General features: G+C 42.6%; 1 protein-coding gene across 1 annotated transcript; it reads left to right on the forward strand.

The window, feature by feature from the left end:
- On the forward strand, positions 1–24,706 carry si:rp71-17i16.5 (phosphatidylinositol 4,5-bisphosphate 3-kinase catalytic subunit gamma isoform). The gene is made up of 12 exons (XM_015968735.3): positions 1–1,033; positions 6,082–7,322; positions 10,619–11,267; positions 11,571–11,636; positions 11,732–11,957; positions 16,670–16,764; positions 17,173–17,316; positions 17,394–17,484; positions 17,830–17,960; positions 21,959–22,070; positions 22,225–22,382; positions 22,487–24,706. The coding sequence occupies exons 1-12, from the start codon at positions 794–796 to the stop codon at positions 22,742–22,744; spliced, it is 3,411 nt and encodes a 1,136-aa protein (XP_015824221.3). The 5' UTR covers positions 1–793; the 3' UTR covers positions 22,745–24,706.
- The last annotated feature ends 2,495 nt before the right edge of the window (positions 24,707–27,201 follow it).

Raw genomic sequence — 27,201 nt, forward strand, 5'->3', positions numbered from 1 at the left:
ACCTTATCATTACACCTTATATAAGAAACTTTTAACAAATCGTCATAATGAACTGAACTCAGAGCACTAGTAGGTTCAGTGGGATTGTTTACTTTGTGCAGTGCCTTGAGACGACTCTTGCTGTGTTTTGGCGCTATATAAATAAACTTTTACTGCTTCTTGCATTCAACTCTGCCATATCAACAGGAATAGCTGCGTCTTTAGGAATGTGGTATTGCAGGATTTTCAGTTATGGCTTTGATTTTTCTCTTTAAAAACTCGAGACTGTTATAAAAACATTTCGGCAGAAGAATTGCAGCGCAACCACGTTCCAACGTTCCTTCACAGAAAAGGAAGCCAAACCGCTCAAACAGGTTTGTTGTGCTGTAGTAAGATGTAGAGCTTCATTTAGTTCCAACCAGTTTCAGCAGAAATACTGAAGTTCTCGCTTCCCTCTTCTTTCCATAACAAGTCCAGTAATCTCTGTGCCCCCTTACAGCATCAGCCGTAAAATCGTTGCTGCAGGATTTTATCTGAGAGCACAAAGAGAAGGAGGAAGTCAGCTGTAACAGTGTCTGTAAATGATGCGTTTGTGTTTATGTGTATGAGGAAGAATGAGGAAGTTTCAGGAGTCACAAAAAAGAAAGAGACGATCTCAGGCAGTCAGAACAGTGGACGCTCACATGGACTCAACACCAATGCTTTTACGATTCTCTCCTTTTTAAAAAGCACATGCTTTCCTAACGCTCTAGTTCATCCTTTTTGATCCATTCCTGCATATCTGACTTCTGTTCAGGTTTTTAAAGAAACACCGATGGATTTAGAAGTCGTACCGAAGCGGAAAATTAGCTTAAATTCTGCAAACAGTCTGTCAGGAACAGCGACTCACAGTCACTTTGAGAACAACCTGGTGTTTATCTGCGAGCTTCAGCCTGCGACGGGTTCCCTGCAGACAGGCGGACCTGAAAACTTCAGTGGAAATCACAAGTCGGTGACAGTCACCCTCCCTGCTCAGTGCAGCATCTACCAGCTGCGGCTACGCATCTGTATGAAGGTACGTGAACCCCAAGCGGGACCTTTCTTACATCTGAATCCATGCTAAAGCTCTGCAACGCAGGGGTGCATCCAGAAAATTATCTGTACAGGTGAAGGAGGCCGAAAGGTCTAAGCAGGGTGGCGATGCTGGACCTCCTCATGTGAGAATCCCTTCAGTGTAAATGGAGTCAACAAAATAGCCACAAAATGTGGCGTAAGACAAAAAGACGTGTGCATGAATAAAAGTGTTGTGCGCTAAATATAACATAACATGAGACGTGTGATGGCCCATGTCTCCATGCAAAATCAGCCCTTTCAGGACTTTGCACTGACATCAGCATGTCGTGACTGCCTCGGCAGTGAGTGATGTCACTGTTCAGCGCCAAAAAGCGTCCCCAGTAACATTAAAGGGACATTATGGAAGTCTGACAGCCAAAACATGTATAGAAATAATAAATGTCTTCTTCATACATTCTCCTGCAATGCCCTGGTCCTGTAGAATGAGCCCTGGCATTTTTACTGTGATTGCCTGTTTTTCTGTAAAATCACAGAAAAAGAGAGATGCTCGGGTCGAGCAGGCTGCTTCATGTGCGTTCACGCTCAGGCATAGCCCGTAGCATTTGCTATCCGTAGCTTTAGCAGCAGAGAGAGAGGCAGTGCCACTTTGTCGCTGTTTCTAACGCCTAGTGACAAAGCTAGCTACATTTCTGAGGACCCTTAGCTACTTTCTGTAGAACTTTCTTCTAGATATTTCCTGCAAATTAGCAACAAAATAGCCATTTTCGCTCCGAACCGTTCTTTGATCGTTGTTTCAGCTGTCATCAAGGATATAAATGTTACAGATACAAAATATGTTACTGGTGCTTTAGCTCACCTGGTAAGACGTGGAACTTTTGTGCCAAAGACCTGGGTTTGATTCTGGGTGTAAACATAGTTTATTTAGAGTTTCTTTTTTACATTAATGGTATATTTTTTTACAGTAAGATGCCCAAATTTTTATTTGAGACTCGCCGAACAGCATTGAATTCACAGATAAAAAAGATGTGGGTTCAACTTTCATTTTGGAACAATTTTTCAAGCAAGGGAAGGGAATGATCTGAGCATGCAGGAGGACTGACCCATCATAAACCTTTGTCGGCTGTGCTGAAGAGAAAGGTACAGAACCAAATTATTTTATTAATTAGCTGCGCATTCTCCTGTCCTCTGTCCCCCCCCCACACACACACACAAGGGACTGTCTCAGCTGTTATTTTCGTTAAGGAGTGTGCACGTACAGCATGCATGCCTCATGCACAAGCCTACTATTGAAGCTGCCATTACGCTTTTGGCCTGAGGGGGCAATCGTGAGCATAAAAATTCAAAAGTCCGTAAAGTCCCTTTAATACCAGTAAAAGTTTAGCTCTGTCAAAGTTCAGCATACCGTGATCCATTTGGAGGACGAGAGCGGCTGCATGATGTAAAATGTGGCTTTCAATGACCGGAAGAAGCTCAGTTTTTTACAGTGCTCTGTGAGACAACAAAGCCTCATGAATGACGCTGTGGTGGGGGACTTCCGTCCTGTTTTCCGCTGTCTGGAGTCTAGTAACGTGATCGGGGATCATTTTCATTTCTTTTGGAAACTGCAAAACCTTAAACTTATAATCAGTATTAAGCTTTAAAAGCTGCTAAATTGTTTACCATTTTGGGCCAGATAAGGCATTTTCTTTACAAGTTACAATTAGAATTGATGCAAAATAAACATGGATGTAAAAGTGTCCAAAAAAAAATTCACACAGTGTTCAGCTTGGGCCAAATCAGACACGCTGCTTTTAACTCATCAGTAAGGATGTAATGGACCGACTGTGATGTGCAGCTGAACCAAGACCCAAGATGGCAAACACGAAATCAGCAGCGACAGAAAAAGGTAAAAAAAGGAGAATTAACCAAAAACAAACTTAAGGTGCAAGAATAAATCAAACAGGAGCATCAACAAAAACAGCTAACAGAGGATCAGAGAACAAAGTGAGAAACAGAAAGTGGGAGACTTGATTACTGAGGGCATGCAGGTGAGTGATTACAGGTGACAGCTGAGGGTGGCAGAGGCAGAGCTAATCAGGGGAGCTGAGGCAACAACGACCAGGAAACACAAAGAGAGAAACCAATAACTCCACCACCAAAGCTAAAGCAGCTTTATTTAAATCTCATTTCATACACAGAGGCATGAGTGCAAGGGAAAAAAACAAACAACCGAAAGACATTTTAACACTAAAATATTTTCAAAAAAGTACAGAAAATCATACAAATGTCCTTTTAAAACGAAATATTATTATGCATACAAGCTTTTTCAGATGCATTAGTTATTTCTGCAGATATTTAGGCCCTGTCCACACGTAGGCAGGGATCTGCCAAAACGTAGATATTTTTCTACGTTTTGGCCTGTCATCCACATGAAAACGGAGTTTTTTCACACGAAAACGGATCTTTTTAAAAACTCCGGCCAAAGTGAAGATCTGCGTTTTCTCCGTTTTGGGTGTCTGCGTGTGGACAGACAAAACTGGAGTTTTAAGGTCCGCAACGTCACTTTCCGCGACAAAAAAATGCTGACATCACGTGTGCGACCTGTGTTTACACTAGCCGACAGCATGGATGCCCTCAGAGCTGCGCTCGCTTTATCAATTGTCCAAACGCTTTTTGCTTGTTTGTTTTCGCAAGCGGAATTTCTGCTCCTTGCGGAAGACCACAGACGAAGGACGAGGTTAAGAACGGGGGAAGTACTGCCGCCTACAGGTCTGGCATGTCCTTAACAACGTATTTATCCGGGTACGTGTGGACAGAGTTTTTTAAACGAGGTGGTGTGGATGCAAGTTTTTGGAGGGGCGGATATTCGTTTAAAAAAAACCCGGCTACGTGTGGACTAGGCCTTAGTCAGGATGTGCTCCTTCTCCTGTCCTGTCTCCCCTCATTGTTTATTGAACTCACCTGCCCTATCTGATCCCCGATTACCCTCATGCATTTAAACCATCTGTTTGTGCTTGACTTTGTCAGATCCTCATCTCCCCACCATTATTCACATTAAGCAGCTCTTTTGCCTGCTGCTCTGCCTCCTGTTAATGCCCACCTGCATTCATAACTAACCTCTTCTGACATTTATAGAAGTGCTTGCTGCTGTGCAGCTCGTTTACAGAGAATTCATGAGAAATAAAAAGAATTTCTGCTGATGAGAGATGGAGATTGGAGATGGCAGCAATGCACGTTGGACTAGGCTTCATTCAGACTGTTAATAATAATAATAATAATACATTTTATTTAAAAGTGCCTTTCAGGACACCCAAAGGCACTTGATAGGAAAAATACATAAAACACAATGAAGAAAAGAACATAAATAAAACAATTCAAATAAAATCAGAAGTCGTAGGCAGATTTGAACAGGTGTGTCTTGAGTCTGGATTTGAAGAGGGTGAAACTGTCAATATTTCTGATGTCTGGGGGGAGTGAGTTCCAGAGACGGGGAGCAGAGCGGCTGAAAGCTCTGCTCCCCGTGGTAGTGAGACAGGCAGAATTAACAGCAAGATGGAGGGAGGAAGACGGTCTGAGGGAACGGGAGGGGGTGGTAATACTTATAACGTCTGAAGTATGTGGAGGAGAGAGGTTGTGGATGGCTTTGAAGGAGTGGAGGAGAATCTTGAGGACCTGAATTGAACTGGAAGCCAGTGAAGCTGCTGGAGAACTGGGGTGATGTGGTGAAAGGAAGGGGTTCTGGTGATGATACGGGCTGCTGACTTCTGGACCAGTTGAAGTTAATGTTAGTTTGGAAATAAACTATTAGGCTTTTAGACTGTCAACTATATGTAGAAATGGATGAGAAGAATGCGGGCTCGCAATTGGCTGCATGTTTAGATGACGTGAAGGGCTGGCTGGCATCCAACTTCTTAAAGTTAAATGAAAGGAAGACTGAGTTTATTGTTTTTGACCCCCGTAACCACCATGGCTCTCACCCTATTTGTGACCTTTTAACCCTCAACCCCAAACAGTGTGTGACAAGTCTCGGGGTAAAGCTGGATGCTGAACTCACAATGGCCCCACAGATAAACTCCATAGTGAGGTCTTGCTTTTATCAGCTTCGCCGCCTGACTCGCCTCAGACAAATCTTGAAACGGAGGCATTTGGAGTCAGTCATCCATGCTTTCATTACCTCTCGCCTGGACTATGCAAACGCCCTCCTAGTTGGTGCTCCGGTCTCTGCCCTGAATCGGCTGCAGGTCGCCCAGAACGCTGCTGCCAGGTTCTTGACGACTACACACTGATGTAGCCATATTAACCCTGTCCTGGTACATCTTCACTGGCTCCCTTTCATTTTCAGAGTACAGTTTAAGTTTATGAACTTTGTATTTAAAGCACTCAACAACCTGGCACCTCCCTATCTCTCTGACCTGCTCACTCCCTATGTGCCCATGCGCATGTTGAGGTCAGCTGACCTCCTGCTGCTGTGCACGCCCCGGATGCGATACAAATTGCGGGGTGAACGAGCATTTGTGCATGCTGCCCCAAACCTGTGGAACTCTCTACCCATCGTAGTTCGGCAGGCTCCATCATTGGTGATTTTTAAATCTCGTTTAAAGACCCACTTCTACGATGTGGCTTTTAGACAGTGACTCGTTTTATTGTTTTATTGTGTTCTTAGTATTCATCATGTTTTATCTGCTTTTGATCGGTGTTTTTATCATCTGTTTTAGTTTCTTAGAATGGCCACGTTTTGTTTTAGCCTCTGCAGCACTTAGGGCAGCTCCCATGCTGCGTTTTAAACGTGCTATATAAATAAACTATGGTATGGTATGGTATGGAACAATCTAGAAGGATGAACATGCTGATTATTTACACTTCAAAACATCTCTTTGAGCTGTTTGTACTCATACCTAATTTTACTCAATAGTTATAAAATACGACCTGCTGCAGAGAAAAACTCAGCTGAAGAAGTAACTTCCCATCAGGTAGCTCAGTGCTTTCACGAGGAAACAAAATCAGGCTAATTGCAGAACTGTTGGCTTCTCTTTAATCTAAATATTCAAACATTTGTCTGTTTGCCTTCAGGCACAACAACAGAACTCCCATCTAGACCCATTAGCAATACTGGATCCAGAGAAATACTCCCTGCTGTATGCCAGGGGGGAGGACTGGTATGAGGCCTACGACAACTGTCAGATTGTCAGGACCTTAGATGTTCCATGGTCTCGTGAGGATTCTCAGTGTCTGACAGCAAACATAGTTGTGAAACCACAGGTGGCAACTGATCCAGAGGAAAAGATCAGGCAGCAGCAGTGGCTGACCTACCTGATTGGACACGACCTGGAGAGAGAGGCGTCAGACAGACTCGGTGAACTAACGTTCACCCGCAGAAAACTGGCATCTCCGCGACGACAAGAGCTGAAGACCCGAGATGACACGTCGTACACCACGGAGCCCTGGGTGACGTCCGCCCCCGTCCCAAATGAGCTGGAGGACTGGCTGGAAAGGAAGTTTTCCATCACCCTCCACTACCTGAAGAGAATCAGCTTCAGCGTCCAGGTGGACTTTGATGCCACACCCAAAGTTCTGCTTAAGGTTTTTAGAAGAGTTACGGCGGACAATGGGGTGGAGTATGATGCTTCTGAGGATCTGGTGCTGAAAGTCACAGGAAGGGAGGAGTTTTTTTCCGGCGACTGCGCCCTAATGGAGTTCCTCTGGGTTCGACATTGTCTGGAAACCAACCAAGACCTCCACCTTTCTGTGCTTCCTGTCTCACACCTGGTGGCTGAAACCGTCAAGTTTGTTGACTGGCCGCTTGTCGATGGGTTCAGCGGTCAGTTCAGTTCCCATGATGATCTTAGCTTCAAGGGGAAGGACTTGGATGACATCTTCATGATATCCTTGTGGGACTGCAACAGGTGGCTCAGAGTCAAGCTGCTTGGCTTCGACATCCCAAAGCTGCCAAATAAACATCCTCAGTCGATCTACGTGGAAGCATCCATACTCTACGGCAGCAAGGTCCTCTCCACAGTGTCCTCCGTCCCCAAGCTTTTTGCAGATGAGGTGCTGTGGAACGAATGGTTGGACTTTGATGTTCTCCTCAGGGACCTGCCACGTGGAGTCAAGCTGGGTTTCACCATTAATGCAAGCGCTGGTGACGTGTCCCCAACAACCAAGGACACAAAGCCAGCAACCAACCGAGACTCGAAGGCTTCTACCATCAGAGACTCAAAGCCACCAACGCTCTCGGCCAGCAGGCCAGCAGAGGCTCAGAAAGGAAAAGGAAAGGTGCTCTACTTTGTCAACCTTCTTCTCATTGATCACAGGTGAGCTGAGCTTCACAGTGGTGTCCAACCCTGATTCTCGAGGGCCCCTATCCTGCTCCAATGGTTCAATCAGCTGTTCAGCAGGTCAGCAAGCTCTGCAGAAGCTTGCTAATCACCCGATGATTGACACCACAGGACGGTGGCCCTGCAGGGTCAGAGTTAGTCATCTCTGACTCAGAGGTTTCATTCACAAACACATTCAGAGCTTGATTTTAGCTTCCTGGAAAAAATGATCATAATATTCAGTTATGGAAGTTCAGTTCATTTGATTTTCTCTTTTCTTTTTAAATGTTCTCCTTTCTCCTGCGAGATGTGCTCGCTTTATTAATGTGTTGCACGAATTACAAGACTCAAATTGCCATGGCGATGCTACGGCTCTGCTATGTTCAGTCAATTAAATCCTATTTATGCTAATTAGCCCTCCATCTGGGAAGATTTTAGCATTCTTGTTACTAAATGCTCCAGGAAACATGTGAGTGTTTCATTCAGTCGTTTTTTCTAAGAAGGTGAAACGTTGTCCTAATGTTGTTTATAAACCCACATAGAAAAAATATGTTTATTTCAGTGCAGTATCATTTTTGTACATTTTTCATTTACAATAAATTCACAATTGGGCCTGATTCCCCTGGGATGGGCTGATTTATTCACAAGTGTTAACCCCTAAACATCAGGATTAGTACCTTCATCAGAAACCCGCCACATCCAGTCCCATGCCCAGCTACTGCCCTCTTTAAAGGGTTAGCATCAGTATTTTAAGTGGACCTCTCAGAACAGGAGCATTTTTCTAGCGTACCGTGCCATAGTTTTCATATTAAGACAAAAGAAGTCAAACTTTAGCCAAATCTAGCCGGATATTTCTCTATGTGATGTTGATTTTTGCAGAAAATGTGAAAATCTGTTGTAGAAATTCTACACAGATAATTCAAGAACATTTAAAAGCTGCTTAACCCTCCCACTGTCCTAATGGGTGACCCCGCGAGGAAGGTGGGCCATTGAGCAGGGTTGATGGTTTATCCCTTGAGGTCCACGTGGCAGGGGTGAGGTGGTGCTCACTCCTCACCCCTGCCACGTGGACCTCAAGGGATAAACCATCAGCCCTGCTCAATGGCCCACTTTGCTCATGGGGTCACACCAAACCCCCACAATGCAGGACAGAAATTGAGTCCAATGTGGAAGTGAAATAAATTGCAGTTCCACCCTCATCCACTAGGGGCTGGTGTCAGAAGCGAGCAAATCCTCATTGACTCTCATGTTAAAAATACCAATTTCACAGCAGAAATAAACATGTTTACAACCTGGTTCCAAAACATGTTTTCTGTTTAAATGATCTAGTTTACACTCATGACAACTCTGAGGGGGGTGAATCTTTTTCTCACTCTTCTGTTTAAGTGTATTAAAAGCCTAAAATTCGGTATAATTAATGAGCATCAGACCCACGTTACCACAGAGCTAGCTCCGTGGAAAGGCCTCAGCCTGAGCCTTGGCCTCGCCTGAAAACTGTTTCGTCAGTTTCAGTCTCTCAACTTAGACCGTTAGTTGTGTTGTTTGTGTATTCTTGTTTGGATATTTTTTGTGCAATTGTTGGACAAAATGACTTGCTGTGGCAATAATTGCACCAATAGAGCGTCCAAGGAGTCTCCACTTCATTTTTTTCTGTAAGTAAAATTATATTTATGTATTTTAGGTCACTGCCGAGCTGAGCTTAGATTTTAACATGTACTGTTTCACCATGAAATTTAAATGTAATAGGGTAAAACCCAGTGCATTTAACATAATGCTGCACTTTAGAAAATGGGTTGAAATATAACATGTTGGTGGAGCTGGGTTCCGACTATCGGCTTGTGGAGCTCTCGGGAGACCGTTGTTTTCCACCCGTTCTCCCCTCCCCGCAGCTCGGCGCATCTCTGTCTGATCGTGGCTTCTGACTGCTGAGCTGGCTGTCGGCTTGTGGAGCTCTGGGATGGAAACCTTTCCACCAGGTTCTCCCCAGCGGCAGCTCTGCGCATCTCAGATCGCAGCGGCGCTTGTCTGCTGTGCAGCTGCGGCTTGTGGAGGTCTCGGAGACCTCTGTGTTCCACCCGGTTTTACTTGGCGGTCAGCCCAGCGTATCTCTGACTCAGAAGCTCTGGTGTTGTGCACAGTTAACTCCGGTTGTAGCTAGGTATCTACCTCCGTTAGCTTAAATCCCACATCCGCGTTAGCGTTGGATTAGCTTCAGGTTGGCTTGTAGCTAGTTCGACCGGGTGTCGTCAGTCGATCCCAGCCTTACAGCCCCACCCTCAGCTCCACCTCTCTTCCCTTTTGTGGAATTGTCTGGGCTTGACGGAACCTGTGACACGGTCAAAATGGCGGTGGTGGCCACCTCCCATTTTTCTTCAAAAACGTGTTATTGGAGCCTATGGAAACCCATTGTCCAATATTTATATGTCGATGGGTCACACCCATTAGGACACTGGGAGGGTTAAACCTAAATGTTTTACCGTTGGTGTTTTCAGTCAGAGTTACACAGAGTCATGTGGAAGATCTAAAGAGCCCCTCGTGGCTCCGGTGCAGCAGGTTGCAGACCCCTGGCCCCCTGAGCCTGCGGCTGGGCGACGAAAGGATAGCGATTCATCTTTAAAATAACTTTTCCTAGACAGACATATGAGAATGGGTGACAGACCTGTGATAAAAGAAGAGCTACAACGCTCAGCAGCAGTCAGACGCGCTGCTAACAGCTAATGCTAGTGTAGCTTAGCCTGCTGCAGCTAAGGCTGGGAATATACCTGCCCTTTAAATGGCTGCCTCACGTAACTTGCGTTGATTTGAATCATCGTTACTGCGCGTCCCTCGAAATTGACGTGGGGCATTTTTAAGCTGCAATATGCGAGTAACCAGTAGGCGGAGTTGAAAAAGTGAGCGAGGCACTCAGCATGGTCCCTCCGTCTCTGTGGAGGTCTTTCATAGCATCTACAATACCGCTGCCGTCTTTTTTCTGCCGTGAATTTAAAATGAACCGGTTACCGACCTCTTCTATTGGCATCATAACCACAACGCCCGGCCCTAGCCTCACCTTAGATTAAGAAAATCCCGTTTCTGACTGTGGAGCATAAATGTTCAGATGCTGCTTATTCTATAAAGTAGATTTTATTGGAGAAACTTCTTCCACCTAACCTGGTTTTCTGCTTTCTTCTGTTTAAATCCTTTTTAGCTTCTTGTATTCACAAGCAACTTATTTAGATTTGTAATATTCTCCTTAAAGGTCTTAACGAAAGTTTAAGAATAGCTTCAGCATTACTCATGATTTACTGTTGCAGGTCTGTCCTCAGTCAGGGTCCCTACACCCTGCATATGTGGCCCTATCCGGATCAGGACGATGAGGCCATCACCTACCAAGCAGACAAGTTGTCCTCTGCTACAAACCCTGACAGGTCTGAGTCCATGGCCATCAGCTTCCTCTTAGACCGCTACAGCTTCCCCGTGGTTCTGCCAAACACCCTCAGCCAGAATGATGGCGCCTCCAGTTCCACCTCCAGCCTATTCCAAGACAAATCCACTCCCCCTATGTATGCACCGTCCACCTCCACCCCAGTGACCTCCAGCACAGATTCTGCTCATCAGCAGGAGGAATCTCAAGGATCAGACACAGACACGGTAGCTCTCAGATCCACATCTTCAGTCCTCAGCAAAAAGAGGGCTTGTCTCAAAAGGTTCAGAGAGGAGAGCATCCAGTACGCCTCCAACTTGCCCCAGTTCTTGCGCAGTATTAACTGGATGGACCGTCGAGTGGTGGAGGACGTCCACTGGCTTCTGGGAAACTGGGATCCCGGTGAACTGGATGTAACTGTGGCCCTGGAGCTGCTAAGTATGGATTTTACAGACGAGATGGTCAGAAGACTAGCTGTTCAGAAGCTGGAGAGTCTGTCCAACGATGATGTGCTGAAGTATCTGCTGCAGCTGGTGCAGGTAGGTAGTGTCCATGTGAGCAAAAGTCACCGTGGATGAAGAAGATTCTGATGTTGTTTCACTGAGATCTGCATCTAAAGGTGGTGACAGCTCACCCGTGAGGATGCTCTTCAGAATAATGAAAGAAAAGCCTTCTTCTCATGAAGTGTATCAACAGTGCTAATGCATTAGATTCACTTGTTTTCCTGTGAGGTCTGACATCTCGCGCTGTAGAAGCTCATCAGCGCCATCATGGCGGCATGTTCTCTTGTGTTTTTGTAAGTCGTCTTGTTGAGAGTCATAAAACCTTTGTTACTTTTACAGACCCTGAAAGTGGAACCTTATCACGACAGTTTTCTGGCTCGATACCTAATCCAACGAACTCTCCGGGTGAGTCCGTTATTCTGGGGTGAAACAAACATACTTACAGTAGATTCTGCGTGTTTGCTTTTATAATCTAAATTATGGCTCGTGCTTCCCCGCAGAGCAAGAGAATCGGCCACTTCTTCTTTTGGTATGTCCGCAGCGAGGTGGCGGGGTGCCCATACTTTCGCCAGCGCATGGCGGTCATTCTGGAGGCGTACCTGCTGGGATGTGGTCAGGCCATGATCGATGACTTCACCCGTCAGGTCCAGGCTGTGGAGGCTCTGCAGGAGGTGGCTGTAATCACTAAGAGGCTTTATCCCGATAAAACGGACCTCCCTTCCACAGGTGAGAGACGTTCATAGGGTAAAATAATCAGAGGACTAAATGATGTAAAACTTAGCAGGAAAATGAAAGCAGTCTGTATTTTAGTCGATTAATTCTTTATTTTAACAATCTTTTAACAGATCCTGGAAGTTTCTTGTTAGTGGTGAAGCTGGAGCACAAACTCACTGAAAAAAGAGAATAGTTTAATCAACCTAATTGAATTGCTTCAATTAGTAACAAGCAATTTAATTAAGTTTATCCAACCGAAATTATTAAAATTGTACTAATAATTTAAGTTGGATAAACTTAATTAAATTGCTTGTTACCAATTGAAGCAATTTTTCAAGATGGATCAACTTTTTCATTTTACAGTGCTGTAATAAATTGTAGGCCAAAATAACTTAAAAACTTGAGTCATATCAACTTAAACTAACACTTTCTTTCAACTCTATATGTCAAGTTGTACAAATATCATCACCAACAACTATGCTTTGTTAGAATATTATATTGTGAGTCGAAACAACAAATCTTATTAGATTACAAAGTGGAAAAATCATTTTTGTCTTGTTAAACATACACACTATTCAACATTATGTTAACTGATAAATTTGAGTTAGACACGTATGGTTGTCCATTCAAATTAAAAGTTTTTGTTAACTGAACAAATGGATTAAGTGTTTGAACTTGTGTTATCAAAACGTCAGCTGTCATGCCAATACAGGCCAACAGGAAGCTAACAACAACACTGAAAAACCCCGGCTAACTCACGCCTCATACACAACACAGGGAGCTGAGTCCTGAGCATTTAGCGAGATCTACAACTTAATTTTTTGCAGCGGAGTGAAATGGCACAACGTTCTTATTCCTATGACTGTCCTCCGCACTTTCGGTGCCAACATGACAACAAATAACTCCACCTTTGGAACACTAAACAAAGCAAAACTAAGAACAACACAACCGCCCACAATAAATGTGCATAAACATCTCAAATTAGAACAAAATAACTAAGAACATGACTACCCACAATGCACCTCACCCACTGCAGCTTTCACAGTGGGCGGGGTCATTTTTTAATCTATAAATTGCAGTTTTAAGTTGACTGAGCGCACGAGAATGAGAAAAACATAATCATTTGTTGAAATAACAAGCAATTTTAAGTTTCCAATATCAAAACGCACAAAATTGAGTTTAACAATTAAAACTTAACAGGGAGACTTAGGTGAAATAGAGAAAAATAAATTGAAACAACTTTTTGAGGCTCTCTTTTTTTACAGTGCACCTATTAAATTATCCGTACTGAGCAGAGCGTTCCAGCTCTGCTCATTCTGAATGTCCTTCAAACTCCAGCCTGAGTTTTATTTTCTGGTTAATGTTTGTGTTTCCATTTTAAGAAAAATGAAGTTTCAAAGGAAAAAAGGCGTAAAGCGTGCAGTAGTTTGCATCCTTTAGAGTTTGTTTTTGATAACAGAAGTTTTATTTCCTGAATGAGAGCATGAATGATCACAATGAGCACAAATGCTCAAAAACAAAGCTAGTTATCTGGAGTCAGTGTTAAAAAAAACAGCCCAGTTACAGATCTAATGACACGGGTTTGGACAGAGGAGAATTAAATCGCTGACAGCTTTTCAGACGGATGAAAAGAATCACGAACGGGAAGTCATTTTGCTCAAGAGGCCTCATCAAAGGGAGCTCTTTCAGTGCAGCAGAAAGAGTTTTAGACGTTAATGGAGGTTATTACATTACTCAGCTACAGAATGGGAATTTTTAAACAGCTGAAGGACATTTTTATTTGGTTTGAAATGTCAAGTAGTGTCAAGTTGTGGGTAACCAGTTTCACCCAGGACATGAAGAACCACACGCAGATAACAAAAGTCCATCCATCCATCTTCTGAACCCGCTTTGTCCACGTAGGGTCGCGGGGGGGTGGGGGCTGGTGCCTATCTCCAGCAGTCAACGGGCAATCAGGCGGGGTACACCCTGGACAGAGAGCCAGTCGATCGCAGGGCAACACAGACACACAGGACAAACAGTCATGCACACACACACACACACCTAAGGACAATTTAGACAGACCAATCAACCTAACAGTCATGTTTTTGGACTGTGGGAGGAAGCCGGAGTACCCGGAGAGAACCCACGCATGCACAGGGAGAACATGCAAACTCCATGCAGAAAGATCCCAGGCTGGGAAACGAACCCAGGACCTCCTTGCTACAAGGCAACAGCACTAACCACTGTGCAGCCCCCAGATAAAAGTAAAAAAATAAAATATTTATTTAAAAGATGAAAAGGGAGAACTAAAGGCGCTGCTCCAAAACAGGAACAGGAAGGAACTGGTATCTACAGCGAGAGATAACAAACGTGAGAGTATGGCAGAACCAGAGAACCAAGAGAAATGATATTGCTTTTGGGGGAAGTAATTCTTACGGTCAGAGACCAGGGTTCGGTGATGGTGAACTGGGTCAGGTCTAGTGGTGAAGAGGCGGCTGAACCGACGGATGAGGTGGAGATGAGCTGGAGACGGTAGTAGGTGTCCAAGATGTAGGTTGGAAGACAGGCGGGCAGAGGTGAGCGGAGGCCAGAGGATCCTGAACGACGTGACCTCGAGTACAACTCCAGGCATAGGTGGGTGATTCAAGGTGAGGTAACTGGAGACAAGAACAACAGGATCTTATGGGAGAATTTTACAGGAATACAGGAATCTAGACCAGGCTGGAAGTTAACCTTGGTGAGAGTATCGACCGGCGCTGGAGTTGTGTCACTCCGCTCCTTAAATCCCCTGGCCCTCTGATTAGCGAGATCAGGATCAGCTGGAGCTCACTGACACGCCCACCTGTGACACAAAACTGAAGAATGCCCGGTCTCCTTTAAGGATGATTAAGGCAGACCGTGACAAGAAGCCCGTAAAACGGTGGTTAAAACAGGATTAGACAATGTTTTTCTGGTTAGAATTTCTTCATCATATGGAGGCTTTATAAAAAGGGAAATTTAGTTTAGCTCTTATGTTTGATCCAAATGTATTTTGTGAAAGTTTCGTGACTTTTTCCAGTCAGAATAAGAATGAAGAAACTTCTTGGGCACTTCCAACCAGTTATAATTCAGAAGAAAGGCACAACTCCTGTTGAGTAAGTCTCTTCTGTACATCTAACAGATGATGAAAGTTGTTTTCTTAGCCAGCCAACGTGTTTGTGCACAAATCCACTTATTCAGTTTAAAAACACATTTATAATCAATCAAACAAAAACAGGCGCTGATCGTATGCAAATTAAAAAATGTTCCATCTTGTTCCTGACAATTGAATTAATTATAATAACAGGAAGCTTTGAAAAAATGTTTAATTCTCACAAGGTGCTTCTTGACATTCTGGAACAAATCTGTAGTTCTTCGTTATAGAAACGTGCAGAACTTACCAGAAAATAGATCCAGATGTTTATTGTTTACATTTCAGACATGAAGTTGTGCTGATTTTGTTGTTCAAATATCGTCTTCATGTCAGGAGCAACATATTTACACATAGGGATCTTATATTTATTTCTCATGCCTAATCAGAATGTCTCTGTGTTATAAGTCACAACGAGCCACATCATTAATGCGTTCAAACAGTAAAGCTTTCATGTTTAAACTGTGTGTGTTATGTATTTGTATTAACACGCCGTAAAAGTCCAATTAACAATAAAACCTGATGGGGCTGCAACAACAAACACCATTAATAATAATAATAATAATAATAACAATTTCAGTTCAGTTCATTTTATTTCAAACGTATACATTCACCAACATTTCATAAAATCATTCCATGCAGTTGTTTGAAAAGGAGTAGGGAGAAGTGTATACTTATTTAGCCCCACCCCCTCAGGTTTACATCCTCATCATCTCAATTTGAACAGCAAAACATTTACAGTGCCTTCAAAAAAAATAAAATACAATAATTCTCATGTTCAACTAGAACTATATTTATATTTGCTAATTTGTAGAAGAGATTAAACATCAGTTTGCATGCCGTCCTGGGTTAATTGCATTTTCTTCATTCTTATACTTATTTAACATTTCTTTTTTGAGTTTTATTTTAAACTGGTTTATATCACTACTGACCTTTATTTCTTCTGTTAACTCATTCCAGAATTTAACGCCCGCTATTGAAATAGACATCCATTTCAATGTTGCTCGTACTCTTTGTACTTTTAAATTCCACTTCCCTCTAAAATTATACCTCCCTTCTCTTTCTAAGAACCATTTACTTATTTCAATAGGGATCATCCCTTTCCTTGCCTTATATATTATTTGCGCTGTTTAAAACTTGACCAGGTCCTGGAATTTTAAAGCTTAATAAAGAGTGCGTTTGTGTGAGTCCTATACCCCTCCTGATTTATTAGTCTAATAGCCCTTTTCTGCATTATGATTATAGTCTGAATATTACTTTTATATGTGTTTTCCCAAACCTCTACACAATAACTCATGTATGGTAATAGTAAAGCACAATATAACATATATAATGTCTTCCTATCCAGAAAATGTTTTACTAAGACACCAACGCCCCATGCTAACTTTCCCCTCACATAAGTGATGTGTGATTTCCAACAGGCCTTATGATCAATGATCATAAGGCCTACTACTACTACTAATAATAATAAATATTCATTGGTTTTCTTGTTGTGGACTATTAAGGGTTTATAATCGAGGTCTCCCGCATTGAAGCCATTTATTTATCGATGTCCTATGTTTTCTTGTTTCAGCTCCTCACAAGCTACAGGAGCTCTTAAGAAACAGCAATCTGCCTAACGAGTTCCTGCTGCCCTTTGACCCTCGCGTTAGAGTAGGAACCATCCTGGTAGGTCCTGCTTCAAGCATCCCTTTGTGCTTGAAGGGAGACTTGGGCGACTTTGTGTTGAATAACAAAATATTCCCTTTTTTCTGTCTGGTGAGCAACTTAGCACCCAATTTAAAACAACATTTGTGGCCTCATGCAGCAGAAAGAGGTCAATTCTTTAAGATAACTTTAATATCTTTAATTATAACACTGGTATTTCTCCAGTTTCTCTCCTATAACAACGCAATCGACCCTGTAAGAAGTTCCTGGTGTTAAAAAGAAAGAAAACAGACAGACGTTCTAGTCTTCCCGTCTGTTTCCTCCACCACTTTCTCTGCAACCAGAATCCTAATGAAGCAGTGAGATTAAAACCTGCAGGGGATCTGGGTTGAGGGACTCTAAAGTGTTTTTTAAATCCTCCTGAGGCAGCTGGACAAATGCAAAGTGATGGCCTCCAAGAAGAAGCCTCTGTGGCTGGAGTTTTCTCCAATGCCGTCGCCCACCTCCTCCGCGCCCGTCGGAATCATCTTCAAGGAGGGGGACGACCTCAGACAGGACATGCTGGTCATTCAGGTCACTCCGATCATTCCGACCTTCATCTTCTACTTTACTAATGTTTAAATAAAGGAAAGTTGTGCTGTTTTCTTTAGACACTGGCGGTGATGAACTCCATCTGGCAGGAAAAATCTCTGGATTTAAATCTGATTCCATACGGCTGCATCTCCACAGGACAGAACATAGGTACCAGCACGATCCTTTCTGTTTGCTGCGGGCGTTTTGCTTTGTAAACATGAATCAGAAGCTGAAGCAGAACCGACCTTGATGTTGTTCCTGTTCCTGTTGTTGATGTTTGAAAGGTTTTAACTGGTCCTGATGTTGCTGCGCCAAAGTACAGCAACAGTCTCAGTCTGAAAGCTGAAATAAATGGAAATAAATACGCTTAAGAGCCAGCATTGTGAAAGATTTGTTGGAGTTTTACAGAAGAGGAACTTTCAGGACTAATTTCCACTGCCAAGGTCTTGATGATTGAAGAGATTTGTTAAAACTGACCCAGACTGCTCCCTTTCATTCTGTTTCTCTGAAAAGGCATGATTGAAATTGTGAGGAACGCTGCAACCATAGCTGCCGTCCAGAAAAGCCATGGAGGAACAACAGCAGCCTTTAGAAATGATGCTCTCTTTGAGTGGCTCAAGTCCAAGTGTCCACTCCAGGAAATAGTGAGTAAAGACACATAAATGCACATTTGATAGGAGAATCAAGCACAGTCATACCAGGCATTACATTGGCAGGAATTAAAGGGTATTATAATTAGAGCTGTTTCCCTGTGGTGGAGCAAATTTTGATAAAAGTGTCTTCTACCTAATCTAACAAAAAGGTGTTGCCTCCATTAACCCTGGCATGTGCAAAAGTTTTAATTTTGAGTTATCATAAAGTCTAGTCTGCTCTGATTAGTTGGAGGTTCTGTGACATCTATTTAATTTAATGTAATTTAATTTAATTGTATTTAATTAAATTTAAATTAATTTAGTTTCTTGTCCGGGGATTGGACCGCCAAGGCTCCCGCCTTGGTCTGCCACCCGATTCGCATTGCACCGGACCCTTCATGTTCCTCCTGCGGGTGGTGGGTCCCCCGGGTCGGGGGAGAGGTCCTACCTCAAGTGGAGGAGTTTAAGTATCTCGGGATCTTGTTCACGAGTGAGGGTAGGAGGGATCGGGAGATCGACAGGCGGATTGGTTCGGCGTCTGCAGTGATGCGGACGCTGAGCCGATCTGTCGTGGGGAAGAGGGAGCTGAGCCAGAAAGCCAGGCTCTCGATTTACCGGTCGATCTACGTCCCAATCCTCACCTATGGTCATGAGCTTTGGGTAATGACCGAAAGAACGAGATCGCGGATACAAGCGGCCGAAATGAGTTTCCTCCGTAGGGTGGCCGGGCTCAGCCTTAGAGATAGGGTGAGGAGCTCGGACATTCGGGAGGGACTCGGAGTAGAACCGCTGCTCCTCCGGATCGAAAGGAGCCAGTTGAGGTGGTTTGGGCATCTGGTCAGGATGCCTCCTGGACGCCTCCCCGGGGAGGTGTTTCGGGCATGTCCTGCCGGCAGAAGGCCCCCGGGTCGACCCAGGACACGTTGGAGAGGTTACATCTCCAATCTGGTCCGGGAACGCCTTGGGGTCCTGCCGGAGGAGCTGGTGGAGGTGGCCGGGGAGAGGACGGTCTGGAGCTTCCGAGTTGGGATGCTGCCCCCGCGACCCGGACCCGGATAAGCGGAGGAAGACGAAGACGAAGAATTAATTTAATTTTATTATATTTTATTTAGCTTAGTTTTAATTAAATTAAATTTAAATTTATTTATTTTATTGTACTTAGTTTAGTTTTATTGAGTTTTATTTAGTTTTAATTTATTTTATTTTATTTTATGTCATTTAATTTAATTTAATTTTAATAAAATTTAATTTAATTTAATTTAATTAATTTAATTTAATTATATTTTAGTTTATTTTAGTTTAGTTTATTCTCAGAGGGCATAATCTATGAGTATTGTGACTGAAATGAAAGACTGTAAGGGAATGATTTTGTTAGAACATTGGAAACTATGAAGATGATTTTACATCAGAAAGTCAAAAAGAAGCTTGAAACATGAATAATTAAAGAGGGACACACTGAACTCACTTTTTCATTCTTTGCGCTGAAATGTGGATCTCTACTGGCGTTAAAAACTCTCCAAACTTGAAAAAAATGCATCCATCTGTTTTCTATCTGTGCGTTACTTTAAGAAATACTATGTACCTAAAATGAGCAGTTTTTAAAAGTCCCAGTTTGTGATGTCACAAACAGAGAAATTAGCATAGAAGCTGGAGGAGCAGAAACTTTTCTCCGAGTCCCATATAGATATCAGAGCTTCTCAGCTCATAGCAGCCTGGGTGGGTGTGGCCAGTTTGTTTTCTTAAAGCGACACTAAATACGTTCCCCCGCGTTGATGTTCATTCTGGTGTTAGCTTGTTTTGCCTCCAAAGTCATTATTCTCTTGTGTTTACTTCCACGCTTCGCCATAAAGCCAACAAATAAAAATCTTCATCTTCTTGTGCTTTTGGTCGATGGTCGGTAAACCAACAAAACTAACTGCTAGCAGAGTAAACAGCTAACAGCCACAAAGCAGGCAGAGAGCTCTTGTTAAGTTTCAAGTAGGTACCAAACCAACAGAAATAATGTACTGTTAGTTAGGGTCAACTGGAGTGTTTACTTTGTAAAGCGCCTTGATACGACTCTTGCTGTGAATCAGCGCTTTATAAGTAAACTGAATTGACTGAACTGCGGTTTCTGGTCAGCAGAGAGCTTCAGAGTGCTGTCAGATGTGAAGATGTGAAGTTTCTACCTCAAGAATCACTAAACCCACATTGGAATTAATAGCTTAAAGTGTTAAAACCTCCTTAGGGTTGCTTTAAATCAACAGCGCCCTGAAGCGGCTCATTCTGGAAGGTGCTGAAAATGTCAGGAATGAAACTGCAGAGAGCGCTTTAAGTGAGATGGATTCTGAGCATAAAAACCTCATGAACATGTTTTGTATCGACCATAAAACTATTGTAGCTTAATAAAAAGGTCACATGCTTCCTTTAAACCATCAGAAGTTGTTAAATGGCAAGCAGTTGTGTCATTAAACAGTCAGTATATTAACATGATTACTTTTTTGGCTTTAACGCATTTATTGTATTAAACAAATCAATTGTTTTGCATAATCAAAGTCTCCAAATGTGACACAAACCCACCCATGTGCTCATATTTGACTACTGGAAATTTTAAAAGAAGTTAATTTACATTTAATTAAGGACCCGTAAGACATAAGATTCCAAAGTAAATATGAAATCAATCTTACGGACCACTGGGTTATTTAACCAGAAGATTGGAACTTTTTATTGCAGGAATTATGCAACACTTTGTATTAACTGAGAGACAAGAGAAGAGAGAGTCCTTTAAAACGTTTAAGATGATTTATTTCTAAACAATTTAAACAAATTTAAACAAGACTAACTCTACTCTAAGTGATGGATGGATCTGGTGTGAATGAGACGTGAGATGGATGGTGTGTGTGAGTGATGTAATCAGAACTCTCATATCCGGAGAAGCAAGTCTGAATGATGTTGTGATGTTTTGCTTCTAGCTATGATCAGAGTTTGATCGGAGTTTCATAAACACATGAGACGTCATGTTGTCGCTCCACACATACCCTTGTTGAGACCTTGGTACAGATCCAGAATGCCAGGTCCTCGGACCCCCCCTTTTGGTACCGGAGCCGGTGAAACAGCGTCAGCAGTACGACAGACTAGTCTTTGGATTGTCTCCAGGTAAAAAGCGACAGGTGGTTCATGGCGTCAGATGGAGCCAGAGGGTCAGTGAGTTCAGCTTTTATTCTGAAAGGAACCATTGCTTGTTGGTAAAGTGCAACAGATTTTATCCAGCTTGTTGGTTCTTTGCTTTAAAAGGAAGTCCGGGTGGCCGGTCCGATACTTCTCTTAGCATGCGGTGAACTCCAGTGAGATCTTGAGAACTGAACTAAGATGGCGTGGGGACTGGTTTTATTAATCTGGATGTTTTGATTATCAAAGTTGGCAGATTTATAAACACCACAGAGACTATGCCACGCTTCAGAAAGGAAGGTTCTGATTGGATCAGCAACAGCAATGTGTCGTGCGTTTACATTATGTGTAGTCAGCGTGTCTAGTGTAGCTAGATTAAAGTCATATTACTTATTAAAGCATATTAATCATAACATTGTTATTTCACAGATCTGTCAACATTATATTATTGACTAACACTTTGTTTGATTAGCTTAATTAAAAATAGAGTTCTTTGATTTATTAAAAGGAAAGAGTCCTTTATCTTCATTCTTCTCTTGCTGGAAAGAGATTTAGAAACAAATGCATGACCTTGAGGCAGTCTCATGCACTTAGTACTGTGTCAGAGGCATCTGTGGAGAGAAGGTAAATAACCTTGGAGGAATAGCTCCTTCATCACGTTACAAAATTATTTTTTACTTTATTGTGATGTTCTGCTAATGGCGTGCTGCTTTGAGGCTGATGGAATGCGAAAATTCCCTTATTTGTGGTATTTTGAGTGTATTTTCTATCACAGCGATGTATTATTTTACTCAAGAGGTCTGAATAATTGTTGTTATTGTTGACACGCGTTATGGAGCTTTTCTGTTGTTGTTTGGCTGCAGCACTATAAGACTGTGGAGAGGTTTGTGAAGTCCTGTGCGGGCTACTGCGTGGCCACCTACGTTCTGGGAATAGGAGACCGACACAATGACAACATCATGATCACGGACCAGGGTATGCAACACAGATCCTCCTTCAATCCAGCATAAAATAAACTGTTTTATTTAACGTTCAATCTCACAAAATGGCAAATAGAAACTGTACTAAAAACTAAAGAGGCAAAATGCGGACATGAGGCTTAGGCATGCTTTTGTTGTCTTCCACACAGGAAATTTGTTTCACATCGACTTCGGGCACATCCTGGGGAACAGAAAGAGCTTTCTAGGTGTGAACAGGGAGCGAGCACCATTTGTCCTCACACCTGACTTCCTGTATGTGATGGGCAGGGTTAAAGGTCGAAACAGCCTCAACTTTCAACGATTCAGGGTAAGAGAGCCTGATATTATTGGCAGCGTAGCCACAGTTGCCCCAAAGGGCGCTGACAGAACTGATGCTGCAACACACCCTATTTCTTCTTCTACTGTTTTTAGGATACTTGCTCTGAAGCGTACCTCCTGCTGCGCTCCCACTCTCGCCTGCTGGTCACTCTCTTCTCCCTCATGCTGCTGACCGGAATCCCCGAGCTGAGTGCTGCCGAGGACATGCGCTACCTGCGGGAGGCTCTCCAGGAGGAACAGAACGAGGCGGAGGCCAAGGAGCATTTTCTCCAACAAATCTCGGCGTGTGAGCAGCTTGGCTGGACTGTACAGGCCAACTGGTGGATCCACATGGTGGCAGGCATCAAGTAGCCATCCAGCTGTCTTCTCACCTCAACACGGCATATCTTTTACTCTCCTATTGTTTATCTTCAGCGTGGGCTTTTGTGTTGGTGTTTAACGTTTCTAAGCCACTATAACTCCAGATCTCATCATCCTTCTCCTAACTTTTCTGACACACAGTGCTGGTAATGAAATATTCATACAGCATTTAGGCTTTTAACTGTAAAAATTAAGCATGTTTGAGGCAAACAGTTTCTCTGTCACTGCGTTCATGCAGTCACCTCCACGTAAAAGCAGATTTTCACCAACATAGAAGATTTCAGAGAGCATTTCAAGGCCAAAAGCTGCAGTTTCAGGAAATGTTTCAGTGCCTAAAGGTGCAATATGTAAAAACAAAATAACGAGGGCATCTTGTGGTCAAATGTGGTTCCTGCAGCTCATTTTATCACCTGTTCTGGGCGTTTCATGGCTGTTGCCAGTTACAGATCAGTGCCGCACGATTCTGGATGAAAAGCTGAGATGAGTCATACGCAGTAAGTTGATAAGTAGATAAACACATTGTTATATCTGGAGTTAGCACTCTTGGGTGTTTTACAGCAGGCAGTGCTTACTAAACTTACAACGATAGTATGCCTGTGATATTACAGGAAGTGTGGTTGTTCTGATCGACTCATTAAAGGAAGTAAAGCGCCGCCATTGACTCATTAATTTCACTGTCTTATCCAGTTGTTGGTTACTCAAAAAGTAGCTGCAGAACATTTTAGAGTCGACCATTTGCTTCTAACTCACCGTTAACATTGTTAGCTCAACGTTAGCCTCTAGTCTTCTTCACCCGATATTAAAGTAAAAAGATGCCGTGGCTTCTTAGAGGTACAGGAAATGACTTCTGGGTCGCTCCTGTTCCCTGCAGGATATTTCAACAAATGAAGCTTTTTGCCTGCCGGTGTCGAACAAATGCCAGCGCTGCAGAGTGATTTTGGCGACGACTCGGCAGCCTCGTGGTCTCACTGACTAGAGTGATGTCTCCCTCTTTTGTTTTTTGAAAGGAGAAAAACTGACAACCCCCCAGCCGTCTGACAATGAAATCAGTTTCAATACAACCTTCCTTCCAACATGGTTGACACATTACACAGTTATGTGTAGGGATGAGCCGGATACTCGTTTCAGACGAGTATCCGGTACGGATAAAGCATTTTTGACGAATACGAGCATGAAACGAGTAAAACTCGTAAATATCCGTAATCGTGCTGAAGGAAAATCCTCATTGGGTAACTGACTGTCTTCACGCTCTGTGATTGGCCAGTCAAATAGAGCGCCCGCCCCTCCCTACACACAAAACTCTGCAGCCGGAGCTCACAGCTCAGTCTGCATCCGGTCCATCCACGCACACACACACAGACAGTAACGGACCTCTCTGTGCTTGCTTCACTGTTCACGTTTCTTCAGTACTCCCTATGTTTTCTTCAGTTTGCATCTTTTTAAAGTGACTTTAAAGTTATTTAAAGTTACTTTTTTCATAACGTACGTGGTGCATTTGACAAGACAGAGCTGAAAACGGCTCGTGCTGCGTCAGTCAATGCCTCCGCTCCGGTCGGGTTTTTTTTCCCTCTCTCTCTCTCTCTCTCTCTCTCTCCTCTTCCTCAGGATCCACTCCCTCTTTCCTATTCACTCTCTCTCTTTCTTTACATTTTTAAATCACAATTGTCTATTTTTTGCTCATTTAAAATATATTTTAATCATTTTCCAAATTCTTTTTTCTATTTTACATGTTTTGTTTTTGTGAAGCGCCTCATGATTTTTATCATGAGAGGCGCTGTAGAAAAGATATTTTCTTCTCTCTCTCTCTTAATTCATGCACTTAAATATTAATGTTCTGATTTTATTGAAAAACTTATTCTGTAATAGTTCCTTTACTACTGTGATCAAAAACATTTAATCTCAACTCTGAGGCTGCTCTGTTAATAGTTTTCAAATAAACAATACACATAACAACTTCTGATCAGACTTCAAATAATGTATTGATGTAAACCACACCCACTTCCGGTTAAACCACACCCACTTCTGGTTAAACTACACCCACTTCCGGTTAAACGACACCCACTTCCAGTTAAACTACACCCACTTCCGGGTTAGGCCACGCCCACTCCGAGTACAGCTACAGATACAGATAGTGGTGTACTCGCTCATCCCTAGTTATGTGATCGTTTCTCTGAAGAATTCCTACACGTTGCCCCTTTAACGCTCATTTACCTTTATTACTGATATGATGGATCCTAATGAGTTACTTTCATCAAGGAGACGGAGCCCAGACTGTAACATCTTAGCAGGACAAACCCTAATATTAGTTTAATGGTCAGCTTGTTCTAGATATTATTATTGGTGAGTTGTATGTAATGCAAAGGAAAAAGGGTGATCTTCATTCAAATAATATCCATCCACCTGAGGTGGATGTAACAGATCCAGGAGGGAAGCCAGGGCATTTTTCTTGCAGCAATTCTCTCGCACTCCTCCTGGGAGTTTCCAAGGTGTTCACCAGCCAAAGCGAACCTCGTTAACTCCAGGGGGAAATGTGAAATACACATCCTAATAAAGTGTGCGGCTTTTTAATGAGGAGGCGCAGCAGCTTCATCTGAAACGTGTCCAAGTGTCTGCACTCCTCGACTTACCTCTAACGCTGAGCCTGACCAGCCGACAGCAAAGCTCGTTCAAGCCCCTCGGGCGCGGGGTCTCATTCTTTAGGTCACGATCCAAACATTAAAGGAGACCTTCACTTTTCAGCACAGCTCCCTCTCCTTTACAACAGACCAGAACCATGCTTACTTTACTACAAACAAATCCCCAAGTTGTTGTAACTCATCTCTCCGCCCATCCTGCCGTCGCTCACATGCAAGTCTCCAAAGATGCTGGAGAACTTGAATACTGATGTTCTTCCCACTGGGGGTCCTTTTTCCTGCTGTAACAGAATGAAATGACTGTTTTCTACCAAAAGTCATTTTCCCCTCTCCTCTGACACAGAACTAGTCTGCATGAGATATGGCCTCAAGGTCTCATGCATTTGCCATAAACTGCTTCCTTTCCAGCTCAACAGAAGGAAGAAAAGGACTCTCTCCTTTTAATAAATCAAAGAACTCTATTTTAATAAAGCTAATCAAACAAAGTGTTAGTCAATAATAAGATGTGACCAATCTGTGAAATCAAAATATTAATTACTTTATTATAATCCTATAGAATATTATAAGTAATGTGACTTTAAATGTTTCTACTAGGACTGATCTCACGTAGCGTTAAGACATGACTGTCACAATGCGGTGTTGGTAGGACCCAAAATGCAGGAACCCAAGATGACTCGAGGCAGGAAGTGATATAAGAAAATATCCTTTATTTGGATGAGCCCAGAACAACAAAATAGATCCAAAGGCAGGGAGCCAATAAGTCCAAAAATGTTCAATAACTAAGCTAGAGACAAAAACACTAAAGACTAGAAAAGACTGAGATTCAAAATGCTAGAGACTAGAGAAGGCTTGACAGAATTACCACAATGGACCGACACAAGACAGAGACAAGACAGGGCTTAAATACACAGGGAGGAGTAGTTAGGGGAAATGGCAGCAGGTGTGTGGGGTGAGGGCTGGAGGGAAGACAGGTGACAATAATTTATCTAAATGGGGGAAACAGAACCAAAGGAGGACAGATAAACCTAAAACACAAAAAATAAACCTAAAGACTGAAGGAAGGACTCACACATACACACACTGACACACATAAACTCACACCTACATACACTGAACTGGGGAATGGACATGCATACACACACACACACACACACACACACACACACACACACACACACACTGAGCTGAGGACCAGTGTTGGGAACGTTACTTTAAAAAAGTAATTAGTTATAGTTACTGATTACTTTGTCAAAAAAGTAACTCAGTTACTAACTGAGTTACAAGATCATAAAAGTAACTAATTACCAACAAAAGTAACTACGTAGTTACTTTTTTCATTAAAGAATGCAAGAATTACTACAATAGTAAAATATAAATGACTAATGACTGGAACATAATAAAATGTGTGTCCAAATGTTTTATATAAACCTGAATAATTTAAACAAACAAGCACTTAACAGGAGGAACTACTAACAGGAACATTACACGAATCTAGACTATTTAAAGGTCACTGTGTGATATTTAACAAGAACCCAATCAGCTAAATTTTAAAATTGCAAATAGAAACACATGTAAAGGTTCCCGAGCCTTTAAATGGTCTCTCAGTCTAGTTAAAGTACAGAAATAAATGTAATTTTGCACAACATTCTAATTTTTCCAGCTTCACATAATTGTGCGTTTTTACTAGCATTTCTGATGCTGCTAATCTAGTAATGGTTAAATAAATAAATAAATAAATAAATAAAATCCTTTAAAATGACACTAGAAGAGGCACAAGCCTGATGGAGGACTTACATTTACTAACTTGGGTCAGAC

Source organism: Nothobranchius furzeri, chromosome 15 (assembly GCF_043380555.1).
Source record: "Nothobranchius furzeri strain GRZ-AD chromosome 15, NfurGRZ-RIMD1, whole genome shotgun sequence".
NCBI classification, from domain to species: domain Eukaryota; kingdom Metazoa; phylum Chordata; class Actinopteri; order Cyprinodontiformes; family Nothobranchiidae; genus Nothobranchius; species Nothobranchius furzeri.

What these genes read in the sequence shown, in the direction of transcription:
- si:rp71-17i16.5 (XM_015968735.3), top strand. Translation starts at nt 794, where the DNA reads ATGGATTTAGAAGTCGTACCGAAGCGGAAAATTAGCTTAAATTCTGCA. An exon ending in ATCTGCTGCAGCTGGTGCAG is followed by an intron (nt 11,268 to 11,570) that starts GTAGGTAGTGTC and finishes TTACTTTTACAG; the next exon opens with ACCCTGAAAGTGGAACCTTA. An exon ending in AGTGTCCACTCCAGGAAATA is followed by an intron (nt 17,961 to 21,958) that starts GTGAGTAAAGAC and finishes GTTTGGCTGCAG; the next exon opens with CACTATAAGACTGTGGAGAG.